Consider the following 20,378-nt stretch of genomic DNA (forward strand, 5'->3'; position numbering starts at 1 on the left):
CCACTAATGACCGGGTTATCATTCAGGTATGGCCTACACAGGTCTTCACAGTATTGTCAACACCCCTAGTGTACAGTACACAGAAGATCCTACTCAGCAAAAGGTGCATGACCATATGGTGGAAATTCTCACTGCATGGCCTGAGGGCGACGTAATAGCCTTCATGTCTTGATAATGTGCCGTTGGGGCGACATTTGGGCGACCTTTAGGCGAAAGCGGTCGCCCTAAGGATATATCTCTGTCGCCTAAATATCTGCATGTCACAACTGTGTTCATATATGTATATGAGAGCCACAAATTCAAATGTAAGAATCCATAATGCTGGAGGCCGAATAACTTCATCTAGACAAAGTGGGTGAGTGAGTATGGTTTTACTCCGCTTTTAGCAATGTTCCAACAATATCACTGCGGGGGACACCAGAAATGGGCTTCACACATTGTACCCATGTGGGGAATCGAACCCGGGTCCTCGGCGTGACGAGCGAATTCTTTACCCACTAAGCTACCCCACCGCCCCTATCTAGACAAAGACTCTCGAGGATGAAAACGTCTGTTGGTAAGATCTTGCATTGAGTATTCCTTACGAGAATCGGCAGGCTCTGCCTGGCAGATGTGATGCCTCTGGTGTCATCTTTGACGCCTTGAAAAACTATCATGTGGAGGAGCCATGACACATCAGTACAGGAGAACAGAACCACACTGGTTTAATACCAACTAACTGGATGTACCATGAATCCCAGGTACGACAGGTACTGTATCGAAACATGCTTGCTATTTAATGGACAATGAGCACACCTGCCGTCTTCCATCTTCTTCCATCGGCTTTGAACAGACAGAGCTGGCTTTCATCAGTGAAGACTACCGTCTGCCAATAACATTGCTGCCAATGACTACATGCCTGGCCCATCTCAACATTTCACAACGTTCGATGTTGCGCTGTCAGCAAATGTCCCTAATTCCTTGAACACGGAACCGCCTGCCAACTGTCCCTCGACCATTCATATGCCCAAAGATGATCAATGGTAAGTAGTTATCTTGGTCTGCCTGGTTTCACCTGTCTGATGACTACCCAGTCTGTCTGTAACGTTCCATCAGTTTAGTCACAGCAGGAGCAGCCAAACGATCTAGCAATGCAGCTATGGGACAGTTAACCAGACGTGGTTTTACATGGGTGTTCTGTATTAGTGAAAATGTCATTTTAGTTGTCCAAGATGCACGTATTTTTCATGTGTTCAAATTTGTGACAAAGAGGATGTAGACATGCATCACTTTCTGCATAGTTAATTGTTGTGTTTCCAAGATGTATTCTGTATTTATTCAGTTTGAATTTCTTATTTTTTCAGCGGAATTTTTTTGGGGGCGGTCATACTATATTCAGCAGCAAAAATACGTCTGTACGAATTCAAAATTAGATAGGCACTGTAATCAAATCATTACAGAAATGGACATAATAAGCGGATCAAAATCATTTTTGTGTACAATATCTTGACACATCAATGAATAACTTTATCAAGACATTATGTGAACGTTTGCAGTCCATTCAGACCCTTGACTTCAGTATCTAGTGTGACCACCACGAGCGGCAACAACTGCAGCACAGCGTCTATACATGGAGTTCACCAATCGATTGATGAAGGACATTGCCACCTGGAACCACATTCTGAGAAAGGCCTGGCGTAATAAATCGGCTGTGTTCGGCCTTGGTATGACATTATTCAGTCTCCTCTGAATTTCATCCCAAAGATGTTCAATTGGGTTTTAATGAGGACTAAGGGCTGGCCACTGCATAATGTTGACACCGTTCTGCTGTAGGAAGTCCCATGTAGCTCTGGCAGTATGGGCCCGGGCGTTATCAGGCTAGAAAATGTTGTTCCGGTGACGTGAGAAATGTGGTATAATGTGGGTCTGAGAGCTTGGTCGATGTAGCGCACTGCTGTGATGCCGCCTCCTCTCCCTGGACCAAGGTTCTGGAACACCAAAGGACCAATGCACTCTCTGATACTAGGCCTAATCCATCCCATACCATGATGCTTGCACCTCCCCATGAGTCTCTTTCCATAACACATTGGTCTGAGTAACGCTGGACACGTCGTCGCCATATTCTTGTTCTGCCATCTGCAGTTGATACACAGTACCGACTCTCATTTGTGAACAGAACAGTTCTCCATTGCCTGTATCGCCAGTTTTGGTGTTGAAGGGCAAACTGTAGACGTTCATGCCGATGACGAGGGGTGAGGAGAAGTCCACAGTAAGGTCTACGCCAATGGAGGTTCCCGCTGTTAAGACGTCGGCGTACTGTATCAGTACTGATTGGTCTTCCGTGTGTTCCCACTGTCTGGCGTGCTGTTTCGGATGCTGTCGCACAACATGGCTGTCTTGTTGTCTTGTGGTCACCCTTGGTCTGCCAGTACGGGGGCGATCATTTGTGGTGTTGGTGGCAGCCTGTAGATGACCTGGAAGTGATTGGCAACGGCTTGTGCAGTGTGGCCAGCTTCAAGTCTTCCTAGCGCCTGGTTCCTCTGAGCTGTCGTGAGTCGCGGCATCCTGCTGACGTTGTAATGTGAATGTTTCAACCAGGTTTGGGGGTGCATTTTGTAAGGCTGGTCCTTGTGAACAGCACGTGCAGCATGAGTTGCATGAAAAACATGGAGAACACCGTACCATTTCCTGGGTTCCATTCTGAGTTTGGGAAAGAATGTCTTTGCTCAGGTAAAGTTGGAGATGTTGTCAAAAATATACAATCAAAACATCAAATGAGTTTACAGTTATCCGATTCTGCGAAGGAAAATTCCAAACTGACGTTTCTTTTGCTGCTTAGTGTATATAGCCATGTCATTCTGTCTTTTGAATAACAAGATTCAGTGATAGTAGGATTAAAGCATCCATACTTTGTGCAACAACGATTCACTGTTATATATTGTATCTGCAGATTCAGTGGGGGTCTATATTTTGAATTGCCAGATTGTGACGGAAGGACCTTATTCCAGAGTCATCTGCCTCTAAGTCCGTTTGCTCCAAAATCAACATTTCCGCTTCTTCATGCCAATGTCTGAAATTATAGTGACCAAATGGAATAGACAAATGGCTAACTTTCATGCCATTCAAGCATTTTCGAATGCAAATTCATTTGCCATTACATCGGTACGATTTTGCAGCAAACAGATTATAGTGTAGAATGTTCTGGCATCAAGTTGTTAGGAATATAAGAGGAGCTTATTGCTCTGATCTTACATTACATCTTAAACCACAAGGAGACCAGCAGTTTGTGTGATCACTCTCTACCTTGAGATGCCTATAAGTGTTCAATAACCTTCTCTCCCTTCCAGTATCATCTTGGATTGTATCCATTGTTCATATTTATCCCTCGGTTTCTAGTATGATCTTTTACAATCCGAATTTCATATTAAAGACTGAAATGCTGTAATATAATGGAAGACACCCTTTCCACGAGCAATGCCTCAGTACTCCCTGCTCTTGACTTGTCTGACCTTCACAGATGCAAAAGACTTGAGTTCTTAAGCCATTAGAACTTCCTGCGGCAGCAACTTTTAACGGTAGGTTTACCTTTGGTACCATATTGTCTTCATGGTGGAGAACAGGTCATCGGTTAATGGCTGGTATCATACTCAGAAGCCATGGTATTGTTGTCATGGTATATCATACTTTTATCATCCAGGAAACAATATAGATGATGAAAAGTGAAAAAGTAGAAACATAATGCACAACTTTCCATGACTTCACCCTGATAAAACTGTTGAAACAGAAGTCAATAACGAGCGTCACGGGCGGCCGTGCGGCAACACACCGTCTCTTCATGGACAGGATCCTCAAACCGGTAGTTGTTGCCATGGGTGAGGTAGTGCGTGGCAAAGTTCTTGAAAGGTCTTAGGTCGATTCATCTCCTGTTACACTTGTCGTCCCACCTCCCAAATGTGATAGATCGGACTCAGGTAGTGAGAACGCTAAGGCCAGTATGTGACATTAACTCTCGTGTTCCTTATGAAGTTGAACAGCAGTATCGGACGTAGCGTTATCATGTTCAAATGTAGTATGACGCTACATGAATGGGAGAAAGGCGGGCCAAAACGTACGTGGTCCGAGTACTGAATGGCAATCGGATTCCCCAGGACAATAATCAATTGAAATCGACCATAACCTAAAAATGCTCCCCAAACCATTACCCTGCTCCTTCAAAATCGGTCACCCTCACAATACTGTGCGTGATGCTTCCCCTCGTGTACCACACCCGTACCTTGTATTCGCAAAACTCAGTGTGAAGTGTGCCGTCTATCCATACCTTCACGTTAGTCATCCGTGAGTGGTGGCATACTCCTCTCTTTAATGAAACTTACCATTTGGATGATGTTCCTGTTCAGCAACAGGGCGATGTGGTAGCCTAGTGGTTAAAGGGTTTGCTCGACACGCCGAAGAGCCGGGTTCGATTCCCCACATGGGTACAATGTGTGAAGCCCATTTCTCATACTCACTCACTGTTCAACAACGTATTGTACATGCAATTGCTAAGATGACATGTGAATCGATGCATGTGGTTAATATTTTTAATGCCTGTCGCCAATAACATGTTAAAACTACCTACATGCCATTGCACAAAAAGTGAAAAGACATACCCGACTCACAATTATTACCAATAATGTAGGTGTCACGTTTCTAATTTAGTTGAGTATATAAGAGTGTCTCCTTGACATCATTCCGAGATCAAGCCTCTTGGGGTTTATTTGGTTGATTGTTTACCTTTATATTGGACAAACAATGACCACTCAGACGAACAAATGGAAAACTCTTCAAGTTTCCCTACATTACATATGGATAGACAGTATCAAATGTATATCCATGACACTGCTGCACACCAGACTCAAAGTGTTCTTAACTTCTTGTTAATGAAATATTTAGACACAAATTAAGGATAAAAAGCTGTTAATATGGTAATATAACTTCATTTGTGAAGCAGTTTCTGGGTTATGATATACATATTTTTTTTATCTGAACACCATATCCAACTAAAAAATGGGCTCTCTGAGCCTTAAGCTTCTGAATAAATCATGCTTAAACATTTGCACTCAAAACATTGTTTCTTTATATGGATGAACACAGCCTGTCTTGTGGTGCTTGACATCCTCCAGAAACTTAAAGCTCGCTGGACCTTGTCATTTCTGAGATAACTCTGGCAAAATTTTCAGTGTTGGTGAAATATAAACTCTGAAACATCTTTTTTTCCTGAGAACATGCCAATGTACACATCAAACTTATTCAAAGGCTTGTGTTGAACAAACCATGTAACAATGTAGTTCTATTTATATCTTTGCAAAGCTTCTGCTCATCGGCCTTGTGGTTGCTGAAAAGTACTTTCTAAAAGATAACTTAGTTCATTTTCAAAACCTATTTCATATTATCTGTTTGACTTTGCTGGCATGTATATCCCTGAAACCCTGCTGCCACATGTAAAATCCTTGTTTCAGGTTCCTAGACCTTGTGTTGTCAATGATAAAAAATCTTTCAAGAATTCAAAAAGTCAGCTGATGGACAGACAAATGCACACATGTTCATTTGGACGTTCATCTGTTCTCAACAAGGGAGGCTGTTTTTAGGATAATAGTCTACATCACCCTTAAATTCAACTATGTCTTGAACACTTTTATAGTTCATCACTCAATAATGTTGTGTCTTTCGAAGCTTTGTGTTGTCACAGAGATGAAGTTGTTTTTTAAGTAAACAGTCAATGTATAATAGCCATGACCAAACTCTGATGTCAGCATCAGAAAGCACATGGATGACACAATTCAGCTTCATCTGTCCGGCAGTTTGAGAGATGCGTTCAGAGCAAACACTGCATTTGGAGAGATTCTAAGAGGGGAGTTTGTCCAAATTCTATGGTCATCTAATGGCCACAGCCAAAGACATCACATACAAATGGAACGCAAGTTAATCTTAACTACTAACAACTACTTATTGCCATATAGCTGAAACATCAACAATACAATGTAAAATTGAAGCCTATTACTAACATAATGGCTAAGTATGTTTTCAACATGCTATCTGCTTTGATTGATTGTTTGTTGTTTAACACCGCACTCAGCAATATTCCAGCTATATGGCTGCGGTCTGTAAATAATCAAATCTGGACCAGACGATCCAGTGATCAGCATCATGAGCATCAATCTACACAACTGGGATACGATGACCCATACGACAAGCATGGGTTTCTGAAGACCAATTCTAACCCGGATCTTCACGGGTCATATGTTATCTGCATTTGTCTTATCCTTCCAGCTGTAGCTTGTGTCTAAACTGGTACTCCTCCCAATACAGTTACAGAGATCCAGAGACTGCTACAGCATCCGCGAATCTCAAATCTAACAAAATACATGTATTGTCTGCTATATAGCATTTAATTATCAAATAGAAATAAGATTTAATTTCAAGTTCCCAACATGTCACACACTGGTTTAGTCAAGCAAATGGGAGCCATAATGTTCTGACATCACCTCACTGAGACACAGTAATCATGTGAATGAATGCTGCATTTTTATTGATTGGAAAAAATTGCACACAAACATTATAACATTACGTCCATAACTAAAGACCTTTCTACATTTTTGCAAAACAATTGACCGGTGAACGATTTCCTACAGCATTGAGTGAATTTGGTGATGTGCGCTTAACATTAAAATGAACTGTAACCTTCTTCTTTTAGTCATTTTAATTGTTAAATATGAGACAAAATAAAATATATATACCAGAAACACCTGTTTTCCAAATTGTTACTCTGAATGCAAGCGACTTACCCAAGATTCCCCAAGTTGTGCTCCTGGAAGACAAATTGGAACAAAAAGGTTTACTGGGTATTTTACATTTTATTTTGAGATTGTATTCAATGCAATAACAAAACAAAGCACTGAAACCTCTTCTTAGGTTATTGGTTCTGTTATCACAGGTGTACAGTTTATCTTTGCAAAACCTTAGAAAGGATTAGTAGTTATAGTTATACATTAACATGTTTTAGGAATATATTTATTCTGTCCAAGATATTTTTTATGGATTAAACTTCTTTATAATTTCCCTCGCGAAGTTTCGAGACCATTCCAGGTCCCTTCATCAGGTGAACTGACAGTTGGGACTATGACGTCGTCACTATGAATGCTCTATTAATCCATAAAAATATCTTGGACATCAATTTACAACTTCTAAATGCCACTGAAAGACATCATATTTATTCTGATTTGGAAATCCCGATTTTTACAGACATTTGCTCCAGATTGGCACCTAATGTATCAGAGCAAGTCTGGATACAACCCTGAATACACAACGTTCAAATGATTCACATCCATACTGGTGAATTATCGGATATCACAATTCATTCAGACTACTTTTGATAATGTACACAGATGCATAATGAGCAGGTATCACAACAAACTAGGTCCAGCTTCAAGCATATGTCCTGTGTTGTGAGACAATACATCCCTCCACATCTACATGGGTGTTCATGCACACTGTCCTCCACAGAAAATTCCTCGATGTGAACATTATCTTGTATTGGCCAGTCCTGGACTAGACACCTCTCTTTCCATCGTTTATCAAAGAGTCTTCTCATCTCCTTATTTCCAAGGATCTTCCAGGCATGAGTTATCTTGGTAAACTTGTCTGATAAATCATTTTTAGATGTGTACGGATTTTGTTGCTTATCTGGGTGGTGGGCTTTCGCTAACTTATTGAACTGACGTTTAATCTCGTCATACGTAGAATTTTCCGAACATTCCAACACCTCATAAAGGTTCTCCATCTTCAGGACTGTGTCAGTAGTAAAGCTCTTGCTATTCGCTGGACGTATAATCATAGTCTAAGGAACAAATGTGATGCCGTTCGTCTTCAGGACATTTTTTGTCGATATTATTCAATAGTTATACAAGAATCTACCACTTCTGTGACACTGACAATGTTACAGAGAAGCGAGAAACATCGGCTGCTGACACAAGACTCGGTTCGATGTGAGCAACAGTTGCAGTAACAGCAGCTACAAACACGCTAGGTTCTTACATCATAGAAAGGACGAAAGTTACTTAAATCATCGAAAAAAACCGTCACAAATGAATAAAGTCAATTATTTTCGTCACACATTGGCCATTCAGATCACCTGGGTGGCTGTCGAGAGTTGGTCGAAACGGCCAATATTAGGATGACATCAAAAGGTAAAATCAGAACGGCATCACAAGAAGTCAAAACGGCCATAATCCAAAGTCAAAAACTACACGAAAAGTCATAACGAGTGTCAAAACGGCCCCACACACCATAAAGACCTTAAATTCACTTATTATATCGCATTAATTGTATAATAGATTTGAATACATTGTACATACATATCAAGGAATGAGATTAGCAATGTTGACGGTCACCCTATGACCATTAGTCTGTATTCGCTAGAAAAATATGCTACATTCATGTATACGCTTAAGCTTGTGGGCATATAGAACATATAAAACAAAATTCTGATCATTTACGACGTTTATCTAGAAGGTCTGAATGTATTGATATACGTTTCAGGGTACATTTACCACACTGCTTTGTTGCCTGTAGCGTAGCCGTTTCGCTACATCTTTGGGACTGTTCGTGACAGGTCCGTCTTAATATGACCCATTCAGAAAATGTCGTTTATCTTCGGACACTTCCGACACTAACGAAGGAAACTCCGAGTTAAGCGTATACGTCGAAATACAATCCCACTGTCTCAATAAGCTGGGCCCCGTCTCGCATACCGCAATATACAAGTTAGCGCGCGCAAAGGCAGCCGAGAACCAGCTTAACTGTCTCTACCGCATATATAGCGCCATCTACTATAGTCGATCCGCTTCCGGTCAAAGATGGCTTTCTTAGGCGATTGGAAAGCTGTTGTCAATGCTCATTATTTCAGCAATATCCTTCTTGCTGTTTTATATTTTATTTTGAAAACAACACCGACAGTTTGCACATTTCTGTTCGAAGATTGTAAGCTAGAAATTGTAAGTATGAAGGCCTTATTATTGTGTGTGTGTTTTTCTTTACTGAAGCCATTCACCTGATGTATATTCTAGACTACTGGTGTCCCTCTGGCGAAGTTTGACATTGACAGGTGACACCTTCTCGTGGATGCTACCTAACCACTCGACACGTCGACATTTATATTTTATATTCATAAAGGGCTTGTGGCATGCACTTAACTGTTCGTACTGTCACTAAATCACGAGAGCACATTTTTTCTTTTTTAAAAAACCCGTTATGTCTCCTGATCCGAAATTTTGAAGCCCTAAAGATGTTAAGTCATGTCAGTTAGAATGCACTTTACCGGGCGCAGCCCTCGCTGCTCCCTTTACGATCCTTAGGGTTAGGGTATGCCACCCTTTACGATCCTTAGGGTTAGGGAACCCCAGCAACGCTAATTAATCTGAAAAAGTGCGCCCGGTAAAGTGCAGTACTCCCGAAAAACATGTTTTTTATTTGTCTGCATCGATACTTTACATTTATGAGTAATGGATGCATATTTCTGATCTCAAAACAAATTCACAGAATTTAAATGAGTGCTTTTTGAGTAAGGAGTCCAAGAACTTAAGATCATTTGTAGTAACCTTTCTCACCCCGATAAATGTAAACTATTTGAATTGAGACCATATTACAAATGATTTAATATTTCAAATAATATATGTTTACGTGGTAATTGCTACAGGTATGAATACAAACAATTAATGTTTCAAAATATGCAATGTTATCATTGGGTACAGATTTGCATTTTGGGGTAGCGGGTACGTGTCATCCACTTGATCAAGTCTAAAAGAGTATGGGTTATCCAAATATGGGTATATTGTCAACTAAAAATGTTTTAGTTTGGATCTCCAAAGGTTCAGTTTATAAATTATACTCAGTCTTGAGATTACCTCAAGAGAAAGATGTGAATAATATTTGAATTAATGTGTTCAAATTGTCAACAACAGTATAATTTGGAATGCTCAAATAAACAATTTTTTAAGACCGTTATTAAATACTTATTTTATAACATTTTTGCTCTGTATGAAGATGTCATACAATAAGTGACATGCTTAAGAGATAGGGAGGTTTGTTGAAATCTTTGAAGGGCATGATGAAGAAGCAAGCATACACTCAGAAATGTTGTGTTATTCACAATTAAGAAGTTGACATCCATAAATCTTACTTTTTTGTTCAATTAACAGGTTTGTGAACAATCAAATACTGCATACTAATTGCATCAAATGCTGCCATTATTAACTTGAGTACAATACCATGTCTTGTCGAAGAAAATCATATCAGTGGGATTAGTGAAACATATTGGCCAATCATTTCTAAACGTGCAAGTCACCCTCACAAGCGTCTTGAAAATCTTCACTGAAACCACAAATGTAGTGACATGTTTAGGAATGTCAAAATGATTACAATAGACCTAATGTTTCCTGTATCATTATTACTATCAAATTACATTTGCTTGATGAGATCAGTTTGAGATTGACTGAGTACAAACAGAAAAGCACAAGATCTCCCTTACATCATCACTACTAAGCAAGGGTAAGTATAAAGGACATTCATAGCTGGAAAGAGTATTTGGTGTCACAGCAGTCACAACTAGTTTGTAAACATAACAGTCAGTTGGTTGCAAGTTTAACACATACAGTTTATGTAGATGGCCTAGTAGGAAGGTGAGACTGGTAACAGCAATAGAGAACTTGACAAACGGGTTCTTGATGAGTGGTTTGCTGTACACTGGCCTCAGGGAGATAACTGTCATTACCTCAAGATACAACTTTGTGAATAGTGAACCACAAACAAATACAATGTACATGGTCAGTATTAGTGTCTGTTTTAACCCAAACATTTAATGATCTTTCAAGTCTCTAGCTATCCAATTTTAACCCCAAACTTGTCGTGTTTGAACCATGGTTTATGGGCTTGAATGTCCTTTGGCATGCTCTTGTAAAATGTTGCTACTGATATCCATAACCAAATTCACTTTCTGGGTCATTCACTAAAGCATTCATATGATCACAACAACTCACTGTTGTTGGATGAAATTTAGTATACATCCATATAAGATGGCGTATAACAGCAGTAAGGTTTTGAATGACCTTCATTAAACGTCACAGTCACTAGAATGGTAATCTGTAGAGTAGTTCTGCTAATACTAAGGAAGCTAGAGGCATGGGGAATTCTGTTTTACAGTTGTCTTATGCTGGCTGTGTGTTTGTGTCTGGTAGTGCGTAACAAAGTTTTTAGGGTAGCTTGAGGCATAGGACGAGGTTGTACTGCATACACGATCAATTGTAAGTACAGATAGGCATATGGAGTACAGTCACTTGATTTGGTATGTTCAAAATGCATCATGATAACCTTTTGTTATTAGAAAAGCTTTGGTCTTTCAGGAGAAGAATATGTGAAACTGCTTCTGGTTTTAGCACCTTACCAGTTTTTTTCTATATTTGGCATTGGAATTGTAAAGTGATATTGAAGAAAGGACGATTGAACTCCCAAGTGGTGATTGATGTTTGAAAGGCTATTTTGTTTAGGATATTTTTTATAGACTGGTTAAATATGAAACAGGAAATAAACAGGAAATATAGGTGCCACGTGTACATCTTACTGTGTTACATTCCTGCTACCAATTATTTACAACTGACTCATCACAAAGAAGTTGAACATTTGTACAGAAACCAGTTTGGGGATGGCATGTCATTTATGTTTTCCTGCCAAGCAGACCAGTAAAATACTAGGATAACTGACCTATTTATTTGCAGCATCTTCCAACTGTGCATGTCAGTTTGGGCTTTTGTTAATTGATATTTGTCCTGGTGTTTTTTCAGAAAGAGTGGGAATGGATCACTTTTCTGGGCTGTGTCATTGTGTTGAAGAATAGAAAAGAAGGTTTGTTGCACACACTGACACCAATCTAACATACATGGAGTATTTCATGTTTTACTCATACTATGTACATAGAATCAAAATTGTTTTACGCCTTGGGTTGAACATTTGACAGTTTGTGTACTTGTGTGTCTTGATCTGTGTACTGATTTTGTGACAAACATGATGTTTAAACCTGGCGATATAGAAATGTAATTAATAGCATTGGAGCATATGGAAAACAAGAGCTGACTGAATGAACATCAGTATCTTTTTGGAAGAAAATGTATGTATGATTTATGCACTATTGTTTTTTGATGTTACAATTTAATGCTGTTTTTTTCAGCAACTATCAACAAGTATGTCTCCACTACTTGTTTGTTTGCCAAGATGTTGAACTTGGTGATGTTTTTCAAGCAGAGTCCTGGTCTGGGTATAGCTTACTGTGTTTTGTGTTTACGTAAGTAGTACACGATTTATCTCATCTCACTCATGCCTCTTAAGTCATATCCCCAGAAGTTGTCAGAGCTGTCACTGTGAAAGTATTGTTTTTATAACTTATTCTATCTCACGTGTTGTACTCTCTCTCTCTCTTATGAACGACAGTTGAGTTGAAACAAACTGTAAATGAAGATTTTTAAACTTATCCTATCTCACATCTTGCACTCACTCTTCAATTCGACCTGCTGGAAACCAACTGCAAGCTAAATCCAAGGCCTCTCTTGTCCATTCGCCCGTGCACTCCATGCTGCTCCCTAAAGTAAACAGCTGGGGTAGCTCCTTGCAAGCAAGCAGCACACTCCACTACCTGCTCACGTGACCACCCCTCTCTGTTATCCTCTATCTTGTCGCACTGTGGTGTAGATATGCTGCAAGGTGTAAGAATTTCATCTGTGTTTTCACTTCCACCAATTTCATCATGGGGTAGACTGATGCTTCCTCTAGGAAGAGGAAATTCTGTGCACACTGTAAGAAGATGTGTTCGACTGCAGATCCTTGAAGACATATACTGCATACAAGAAAGTAGGCCCCTGTCGCCTATCAGACAGGGACTGTAGGAAACTTTTAGAAGAGCACGGCCCTTCCCCCTCCAAGAAGGCTGAGAAAGAATGCCCTATCAAGGTAGCACATCACTCACTTACATCGACCTCTGAGGAGGGAGATGTCTTGGATGTTTCCTCCAACTCATATTTATCAGAAAACCTATGTCGTCTCCTGCACCCGACTCATCCGTCGTCTCCTACTCGTTCTGTCTCATCTCGTGTGGTCATGATGGAACAGTCATCGAATCTGGAGAATACACCTGATTCGCAAGACCTTAGGACCAGCATTTTGCCTACCCCTACCCGATTGATTCGTCAAATGCACGTGTGAAGGATGCTTTGTCAGTTCCTGGCTAGTCACATTTGGCGGATCCCTTAATCTCCAGCCATTCTCCAAATCGGACTGAGTTAGGTACTGATATGCCGCCTCTTCGCTCACCTCAGAGATCTCTCCTTCATACTCGTCCCGAGGACATCAGCAATTTGTCCAGTCATGCCAGTTCACTGAATCTACAGTATCGGCATCTCATGTTTCTTCTGGTGCACCAAATTGTTATGTTTAGAGGAATCTCTCCCATTCATCCGATCACAAGGGTTCATCGCATCATTTTCATTCGATGGGTCGCCCCCGCTCCTAAGTTGCCAGGCAATTCCTTGGCTAAGCTTAAGCAAAGGAGTGAGGGTCACTCAATGTGAACTGAACGTTAAACAGTTGAGTGAACCAGGCCGTTCCTCCTTCCATCTGTATGTGTGATCGTGGGGGACGGTTTCAAAGCAGGGGCTCCTCGGACAAATGTACGGCGGAAAACCACAATTATTTGGGAGCGCCCACTCCCTGGAAGTTTTTGTGCTGAGTAAGCCAAGGGGTTTTGGAAGAAGCAATCCATCACAAGTATAAGAATTATGTATTCAATTGGGAGATTGTATTCATAGCAGGCATCCTTGTGCAACATCATCACATCACATCCACAGCTGTCATCCACTTAGACACAGGGTAATCTGCGGCCAACCGTAGGCGACAAATGTACGTCGAAAAACAATGTTTACTCCGGAGTGCCCACTCCCTGGGAGTTTTTGTGCTGTGTAAGCCAAGGGTTTTTGAAGAAGCAACCGATCACAAGTAGAGGAGTTATGCAGGCAATCGGGAGATTGTAATAACAGCCTTGTGTATCACATCACCATGGTTGTCATCCAACTTACAGACACAGGGTGTCCTCTCTCACACGATAGACTCCTGTCTGACCCCGCTGCATTGGTTACGACTACTGCTCCAAGACGAGAATGACTATATGGAGGGGTCACATGATCATCCAGAGGACATGCTGCATGCTTCTCAGAGGCTACCAGGCTGTCGGTAAGGGTATGTTCTGGCGAAGGGTTCAAAAGAGACCAGAAACTTCATTTACAGTTGGTTTCCACTCAACTGTCGATGATAAGAGTGAGTACAAGATGTGAGATATGATAAGTATTATTAATATACAATTTATAATTAAAATTTTCCAGTTTGCACATTGCTCTTGTCTGTGGAAATATCATGTGAAGTGAGTGGACTGTTGCTACTTCCTGTTTACAAGTCAGTTTAGGAACCCTGTAGTTACAAACACAAAGTTAACAATTATATCCATGACACAAACAATCAAGGTTTGATTTAATGCAGCCTTCTTGTTATGGATATGTTAGTGGCAATTTAATTCCCATATCATGTCATGTTTATTTGTGGTAGACATGAGTTAGAGTGAGGTTTTGATTTGTTCCAGTCCAGTTCATATTTCTGCCAGAACCAACATACCAAGGTCCAGAACATGTAACCTACTTCCGAGGACCACATTTAGAGGTAAGGGGTGACCCCAGCTGGCAAGCTGTCATTGTGACATTATTAAAGTGAGTCAATAATTTGACCTTTTCTGTGTTTCTGTCGTTACAATGATCAAACTTCCGTCATGAATATTTATGACATTTGGTTCTCAGAATGTACTGAGCCCTCTGTGTGTAATCTGTCAGTGTATTGTATGTATGTGATTACGTGAAATTCTACTTGTCTTTCACCACCATCATGTGTTGTTTCAGGAGGAGCTGGAGAAAGATACACGGGTCCGATGGTTTATCACTTTTTATGCTGCATGGTCTCCCAACTGTATGCAGTTTGCCCCATCTTTCTCTGAAGTGTCAGCTGAGTGAGTGTTATTGTCTACCTTTACTGTAAAGGCAAAATCTAAGACTCCTAACTTGTGAAGAAATGGGTAGTTTTTATGTTTTGGTTGCATCATTGTTTCAGATCAACATCCATATCATCACCATCACACCTGTTAACATATCTGTTTTTGGAAGCACCACAACTGAATGAAGTTGGACTAATGTTTCTTCTTGCAAATGATCAAATGTCAATTATTTCTGAAAATGCGAAGGGGCGATGGGGTAGCCAAGTGGTTAAAGCGTCTGCTCATCATGCTGAAGACCGGGTTCGAATCTCCATATGGGTACAATGTGTGTGTGAAGCCCATTTCTGGTGTCCCTTGCTGTGATATTGCTGAAATATTGCTGAAAGTGGCTTAAAACATACTCGCTCACTCACTAATAATTTGAATGTTTTCAATATGGCTGCCTTGTTTGCCTTCTCTCAGAAATCTTCAACTTTATTCGTTGACACTTGAGCTGCATTGTTATTGAACTACTTTTTAAGGGTTTTGGAAATGAAACATTTCCACAGCCTTTTGAGTCCTTGACCATGTTATGATTTGGCATCTAGCCTATCCTACACAGACTAATCAAACTGTTTACAATTCTGATGTTTTAAAGATTGATTCAGAACTTTGAGTGTACAGAAACACATGACACTTCTTGACAGCCAGACAACAGGGTCAGTGGAACAGTCTCTGTGGTTGTTTACAAGTTAGGTGGTGACAAATCCATGTAAACATGAACTCATGGCAACAGGTGAACCTGACCCCGTCTTGATTTTAAGATTTAAACAAATTGCAATTTGTAAGACAATATCTTTAATGAGATCCTGATTTGTGTGGCATTATATAATACAAAATGTTATGAGTTGTTACATGAATGTACTTAGAGAATATCACTTCTTGTTGCAGGTACTCCCTAAATAATCTGAAGTTTGGTAAAATTGATGTGTCAAGATATCCTGCTGTAGCTGAGAAGTAAGTGGAAATAGAGGCATCTGAACATTATAGCATTATTTAGACATGCAAACTGCCTCTGATAAGTTATCCTTTGCTTGGCAGCACCAGCAATTCATAGTTATCTGCCCTTTTGTAAACAACAAATGTGATATATTTGATAGTTTCAGAAGTTTCAGGCTAGGACAGGATGAACTTATTGAGAGTGCAAGGGTGATACCTTTCTGAAAACTTCAAACCATATTATGGTTGTGAAATAATAATTCTTTTTCTGAAGAGATCCTTCTTGGGGTACTTATAACCATTAACATGTCCCATTTTAAAATCCTATGACAGTTGCAACTATATTTTCTAATAAAATATTTACAAAACAAACACTCATTTTTGTCTTGTTTTACCACCCCAACATGGCCCCTCTGGGCCCCAACAGCCAAGAGCTGGTAACTTTAACCGTGAACTTCATAACCCACCTTTCATGCTGTGTTCTGTGTTTATGGACTTGCGTGGTTCATTGGAGACTTCAAGTCGAATTCTGCTAAAATGACTGAAAAAGACGCAAATACTGCATGTGTGTTTCTTTTCTTTATTGCATAATTTGTTGTAACTTTGCTGGCTGGTCGCTCGTTTTCAAGCCATGTGGCTTTCAAGATGGTCGACTTAGCGACCTTCTTTCCCCTTAACCAATTCATGGTTAGCTTGCAGGCTTTCACACTTTGGTGGGATTGTTTCAAGTAATTATTACGTTCGACAAATACTTATTGCATGCCTAGTTTCCAGTTTTCAATGAAATACTGGTAAGTCATGCTTTGAATGGTTAGTGGTATGTGCGCTTCAGTATTTGTACAAGTTCTATTATGAAGAGTACATGTATTGGGTGTGTCCTTATTTCAGTACTTTACATGTCACAATGTTCAGTCTGATAGTTTTACTTCTTCTTGTTATGTTTAGCATTTCGGTATCGCCCGTGTTTCTCTTTTTATGCAGGGAGGTGGGATAGCCTTGTGGTTAAAGCGTTGGCTCGTCACGCCGAAGACCCGGGTTCGAATCCCCACGTGGGTACAATGTGTGAAGCCCATTTCTGGTGTCCCCCGCCGTGACGTTGCTGGAATATTGCTAAAAGCGGCGTAAAACCAAACTCAATCAGTCAGTCTCTTTTTTAGCATGATACTTGTGTATTTATATAAACAGTTTACCAGCTGTTTTTTTATAGCTTGGTTCTGTTCACTTTGCAGTTCAAAAACTGCATTACGAGCAGTCCTACCCCCTCAGGATCCACACAATGCGTGTCTCATGTGTTTGGCTGAGAAAGCCCACGATGACCGGGATACACTATTTGCCTGGCCTTCACGTCTAAGGCCCAGTAGAGCCGGCACCAAGCTGCTTCAGACAGGGGTTGTCATTTGGGAGCAGGACCAGCCCTCTAAGTAGTCATCAAAGCACAAAAAGTGTATTAGTGCTTCTTCTGCCCTTTCAGGGGCAGGGGGTAAGCTGGCGAAGTTGACTGATAAGCCTTTCCCTTCCCTTTTCCCCCCCCCCCCGACAACTTATTGTTGCTGCACCAGCACCTTTAACCATGGCTATCAAATGTATTGCAGCAACAGATGTCCTCTGTTAATTCGCATATATCCGACATGGTGTCCGGTCTGCAGAAGCCTTCTGGCTCAGCCTCCTGTACTATTCCCCTTTCGACCGGACCTTCCATCCCAGAACAGAGCGCCCCACCCAAATCCCAGGATACAGTGGGTGGCTAGGCACTGTCCAGAATCACCTCAAAGCGAGCGGAATTCTGGCACCAGTTGCAAACACAATTCTGGATTCGCGGAGGCATTTGATGAACGTTCAATGTGAGGATAGATGGCGCACTGGTGTGTTGGCAGGGGGATTCTTGATCCCTTTTCTGCATATCTAGTCACTGTGTTGGAGTTCCTACAGTCTAGGTTGGAAGCTGGTCTTGCCACTTTAACTGTGAGGGGTTACTTCACGGCTATTTCAGCATTTCACATATTTGTCAATGGTGCTCTTCTAGCACATCACCCTCTTGTACAGCACTCTTTAGCAGGTGTGAACAGGATCTGTCGGGCTGTCTGGCAAATTAGTCCCAGGTTTTTAGCCGACCAAGCACGTTAATCTGTCATTACCAACTCGGTGTGTGCTCGGTTTGGTGAGACAGTTCTCAACACTGGCCAGAGTTGTAACTCTGTAGTCAATTGAGCTTTTTGGGTTGGAGGTTATTTGGAGTCACTTATTCGCCTATATGCTCATAGACTTGGCATTGTTCGTCCCTGATCCTAGGCCACGCCCTCTCTTGATTGACATTGGAGGTCACATGACCGGGTGAGTGTGTTTTCTGTCTCCGATAGATTTAGGTGCGTTTGCTAGACAGAATGCCACTCCCAACTCTTTGGGAGTCTGTCTTACGCTTTTAAGTACCCCAAGGAGGAATTCTTCTGAAAAAGAATCGAACAAACCTGCATAGGTAACTGATTCTTTGAAGAGAGACCTCCTTGGGGCAGGGCCACCCACCTCCCCACATTCTGTCTGATTACGTTCAGCATGGAAAGTGAGTTTCGAGATTGATGGTAAGAGTTACCTGCTCTTGGCTGTTGGGGCCCTGAATGGCCCTGTAGGGGTTGCCGAACAAGAAAAAATGTTTTGTAAATATTTTATTAGAAAATATAGTTTCAACTGTCGTAGGATTATAAAGTGGACATTTTAATGCTTATAAGTACCCCAAGGAGGACTCTATTCAAAGAATTAGTAACCTGTGCTGGTTTGTTTGAATTTTTGAAACTTATCATACTGGTATCGCATTTTATGCACTCTTGATCTTACTGTCATGGTTTAGACTAAATGAAATGAGTAAATTGTGGCATTCAGATGAAAAGTACTTCAGACACATGTGGTGTACTCAAATCAAATTCCCCTTATATCCAACCTTACCATTAAGACATCATGCAATTCAAAGACATATTTGAATGACTGTTTGATGCACATCTTAGGATTTTTTAAATCTTTTTTAGGTTTAAGATAGATCATAGTGCTTGGTCCAGACAGCTTCCTACTATCATCTTCTTTGAGGATGGCAAAGAAAAGACAAGACGGCCATTATGTACCAAACATCATACACTGAAGTTCGCTTTAACAAAGGTGAGTGTATTTCTATCATTTCAACATGATGATACTTGTACCATGCTGATTAAAAATAAGAAAGCAACGGTATGTTAAAAAACCCAGCTTTTTTATTTTAGTAGAGTACTCCAATGGGTGTTTTATTTTGTCAATATGGCCAATTTGGTTGATTTTAGGTCACCCAAGAGCTTTTCTTTGACCTACTTGTCATTTAACTTCTTTGAGTGGCATTACTTGTCAGTTCCTGGGATTGTCTTCTACTTGACCATGAAAAAAAAGTCTTTCTATTTATCTTTTCTGTTTCAGGAAAACTTTGTCAAAGAGTTTGAATTGAATGAGGTTTATAATCAGTGCAAGAAGAATCCCTTGGTTGTGAGAAAGAAAAAGGATGATTGAGAGACCCATTTGTCACTGTCACCTGTCCATGGTCACTCAAGTGATATTTAGTCAACATCAACATACTCAAGTTTCTTGTCTGTCCTGTAGATTTTAATATAAGAACATGGAAAGATTAATGTTTGACTTTGTGTATGGACCTTCTGCAGCCATGAAAATATTTGGTTGTATTTTTGTATATATATAATATATATATGGTAGTAATTATCCCAGATAAACAAGCGTTTTGTAATTATTGTTTTTGTCCACCTGGGTGTTCAATAATTAATGATCAGAAAGTACAACATTTCAAAGAAGTAGCCAGTTCTCCATAAAACATAAAAGCAGCCAAAATTCTTGGTAATTACTTATTCTTATTGAAAAATACTGATGCCAGTGAGGAAATATGTTTGTTAACACGTTGACTGCCTATCTTAGTATCACTACGAGTCATCTCGTAGTGGCAAAATGGTATTTTGAAACAAGTTTCACATGTTGGCAAAATAGGCACAAGAAACAAATGTCTCCTGGCATTTTTTGTTATCGCCAGGAGACGATTGCTTCTTGTGCCTGTTTTGCCAACATGTGAAACCGGTTTCAAAATATTATTGATGCAGCTACGAGATAACTTGTAGTGGCAGATTCGGCCAGACATTGACACTACGAGTATACTCAAGTGGCAGTCAACGTGTTAATGTCACCTGATGTTCCAAGCAAATTCTGTCTCTTTCAGGGCAGTGAGGTTAATAACAAACAGAATCTTTTCTTACAACACAATGATGACTTATAAAAGTTTTAAATGGAGTTA

At 40.4% G+C, this 20,378-nt stretch overlaps 1 protein-coding gene across 1 annotated transcript; it reads left to right on the forward strand.

Moving 5' to 3' along the window:
* The first annotated feature begins 8,825 nt into the window (after positions 1–8,825).
* On the forward strand, positions 8,826–20,265 carry LOC124290706 (thioredoxin-related transmembrane protein 2 homolog). The gene is made up of 8 exons (XM_046727511.1): positions 8,826–9,011; positions 11,853–11,913; positions 12,236–12,349; positions 14,690–14,766; positions 15,000–15,106; positions 16,022–16,087; positions 19,087–19,213; positions 19,502–20,265. Exons 1-8 carry the CDS (start codon positions 8,874–8,876, stop codon positions 19,589–19,591), a joined length of 780 nt encoding a protein of 259 aa, XP_046583467.1. The 5' UTR covers positions 8,826–8,873; the 3' UTR covers positions 19,592–20,265.
* The last annotated feature ends 113 nt before the right edge of the window (positions 20,266–20,378 follow it).

The sequence above is a fragment of the Haliotis rubra genome, unplaced genomic scaffold (assembly GCF_003918875.1).
Source record: "Haliotis rubra isolate DU_JTF1 unplaced genomic scaffold, ASM391887v1 Scf471, whole genome shotgun sequence".
NCBI lineage: Eukaryota > Metazoa > Mollusca > Gastropoda > Lepetellida > Haliotidae > Haliotis > Haliotis rubra.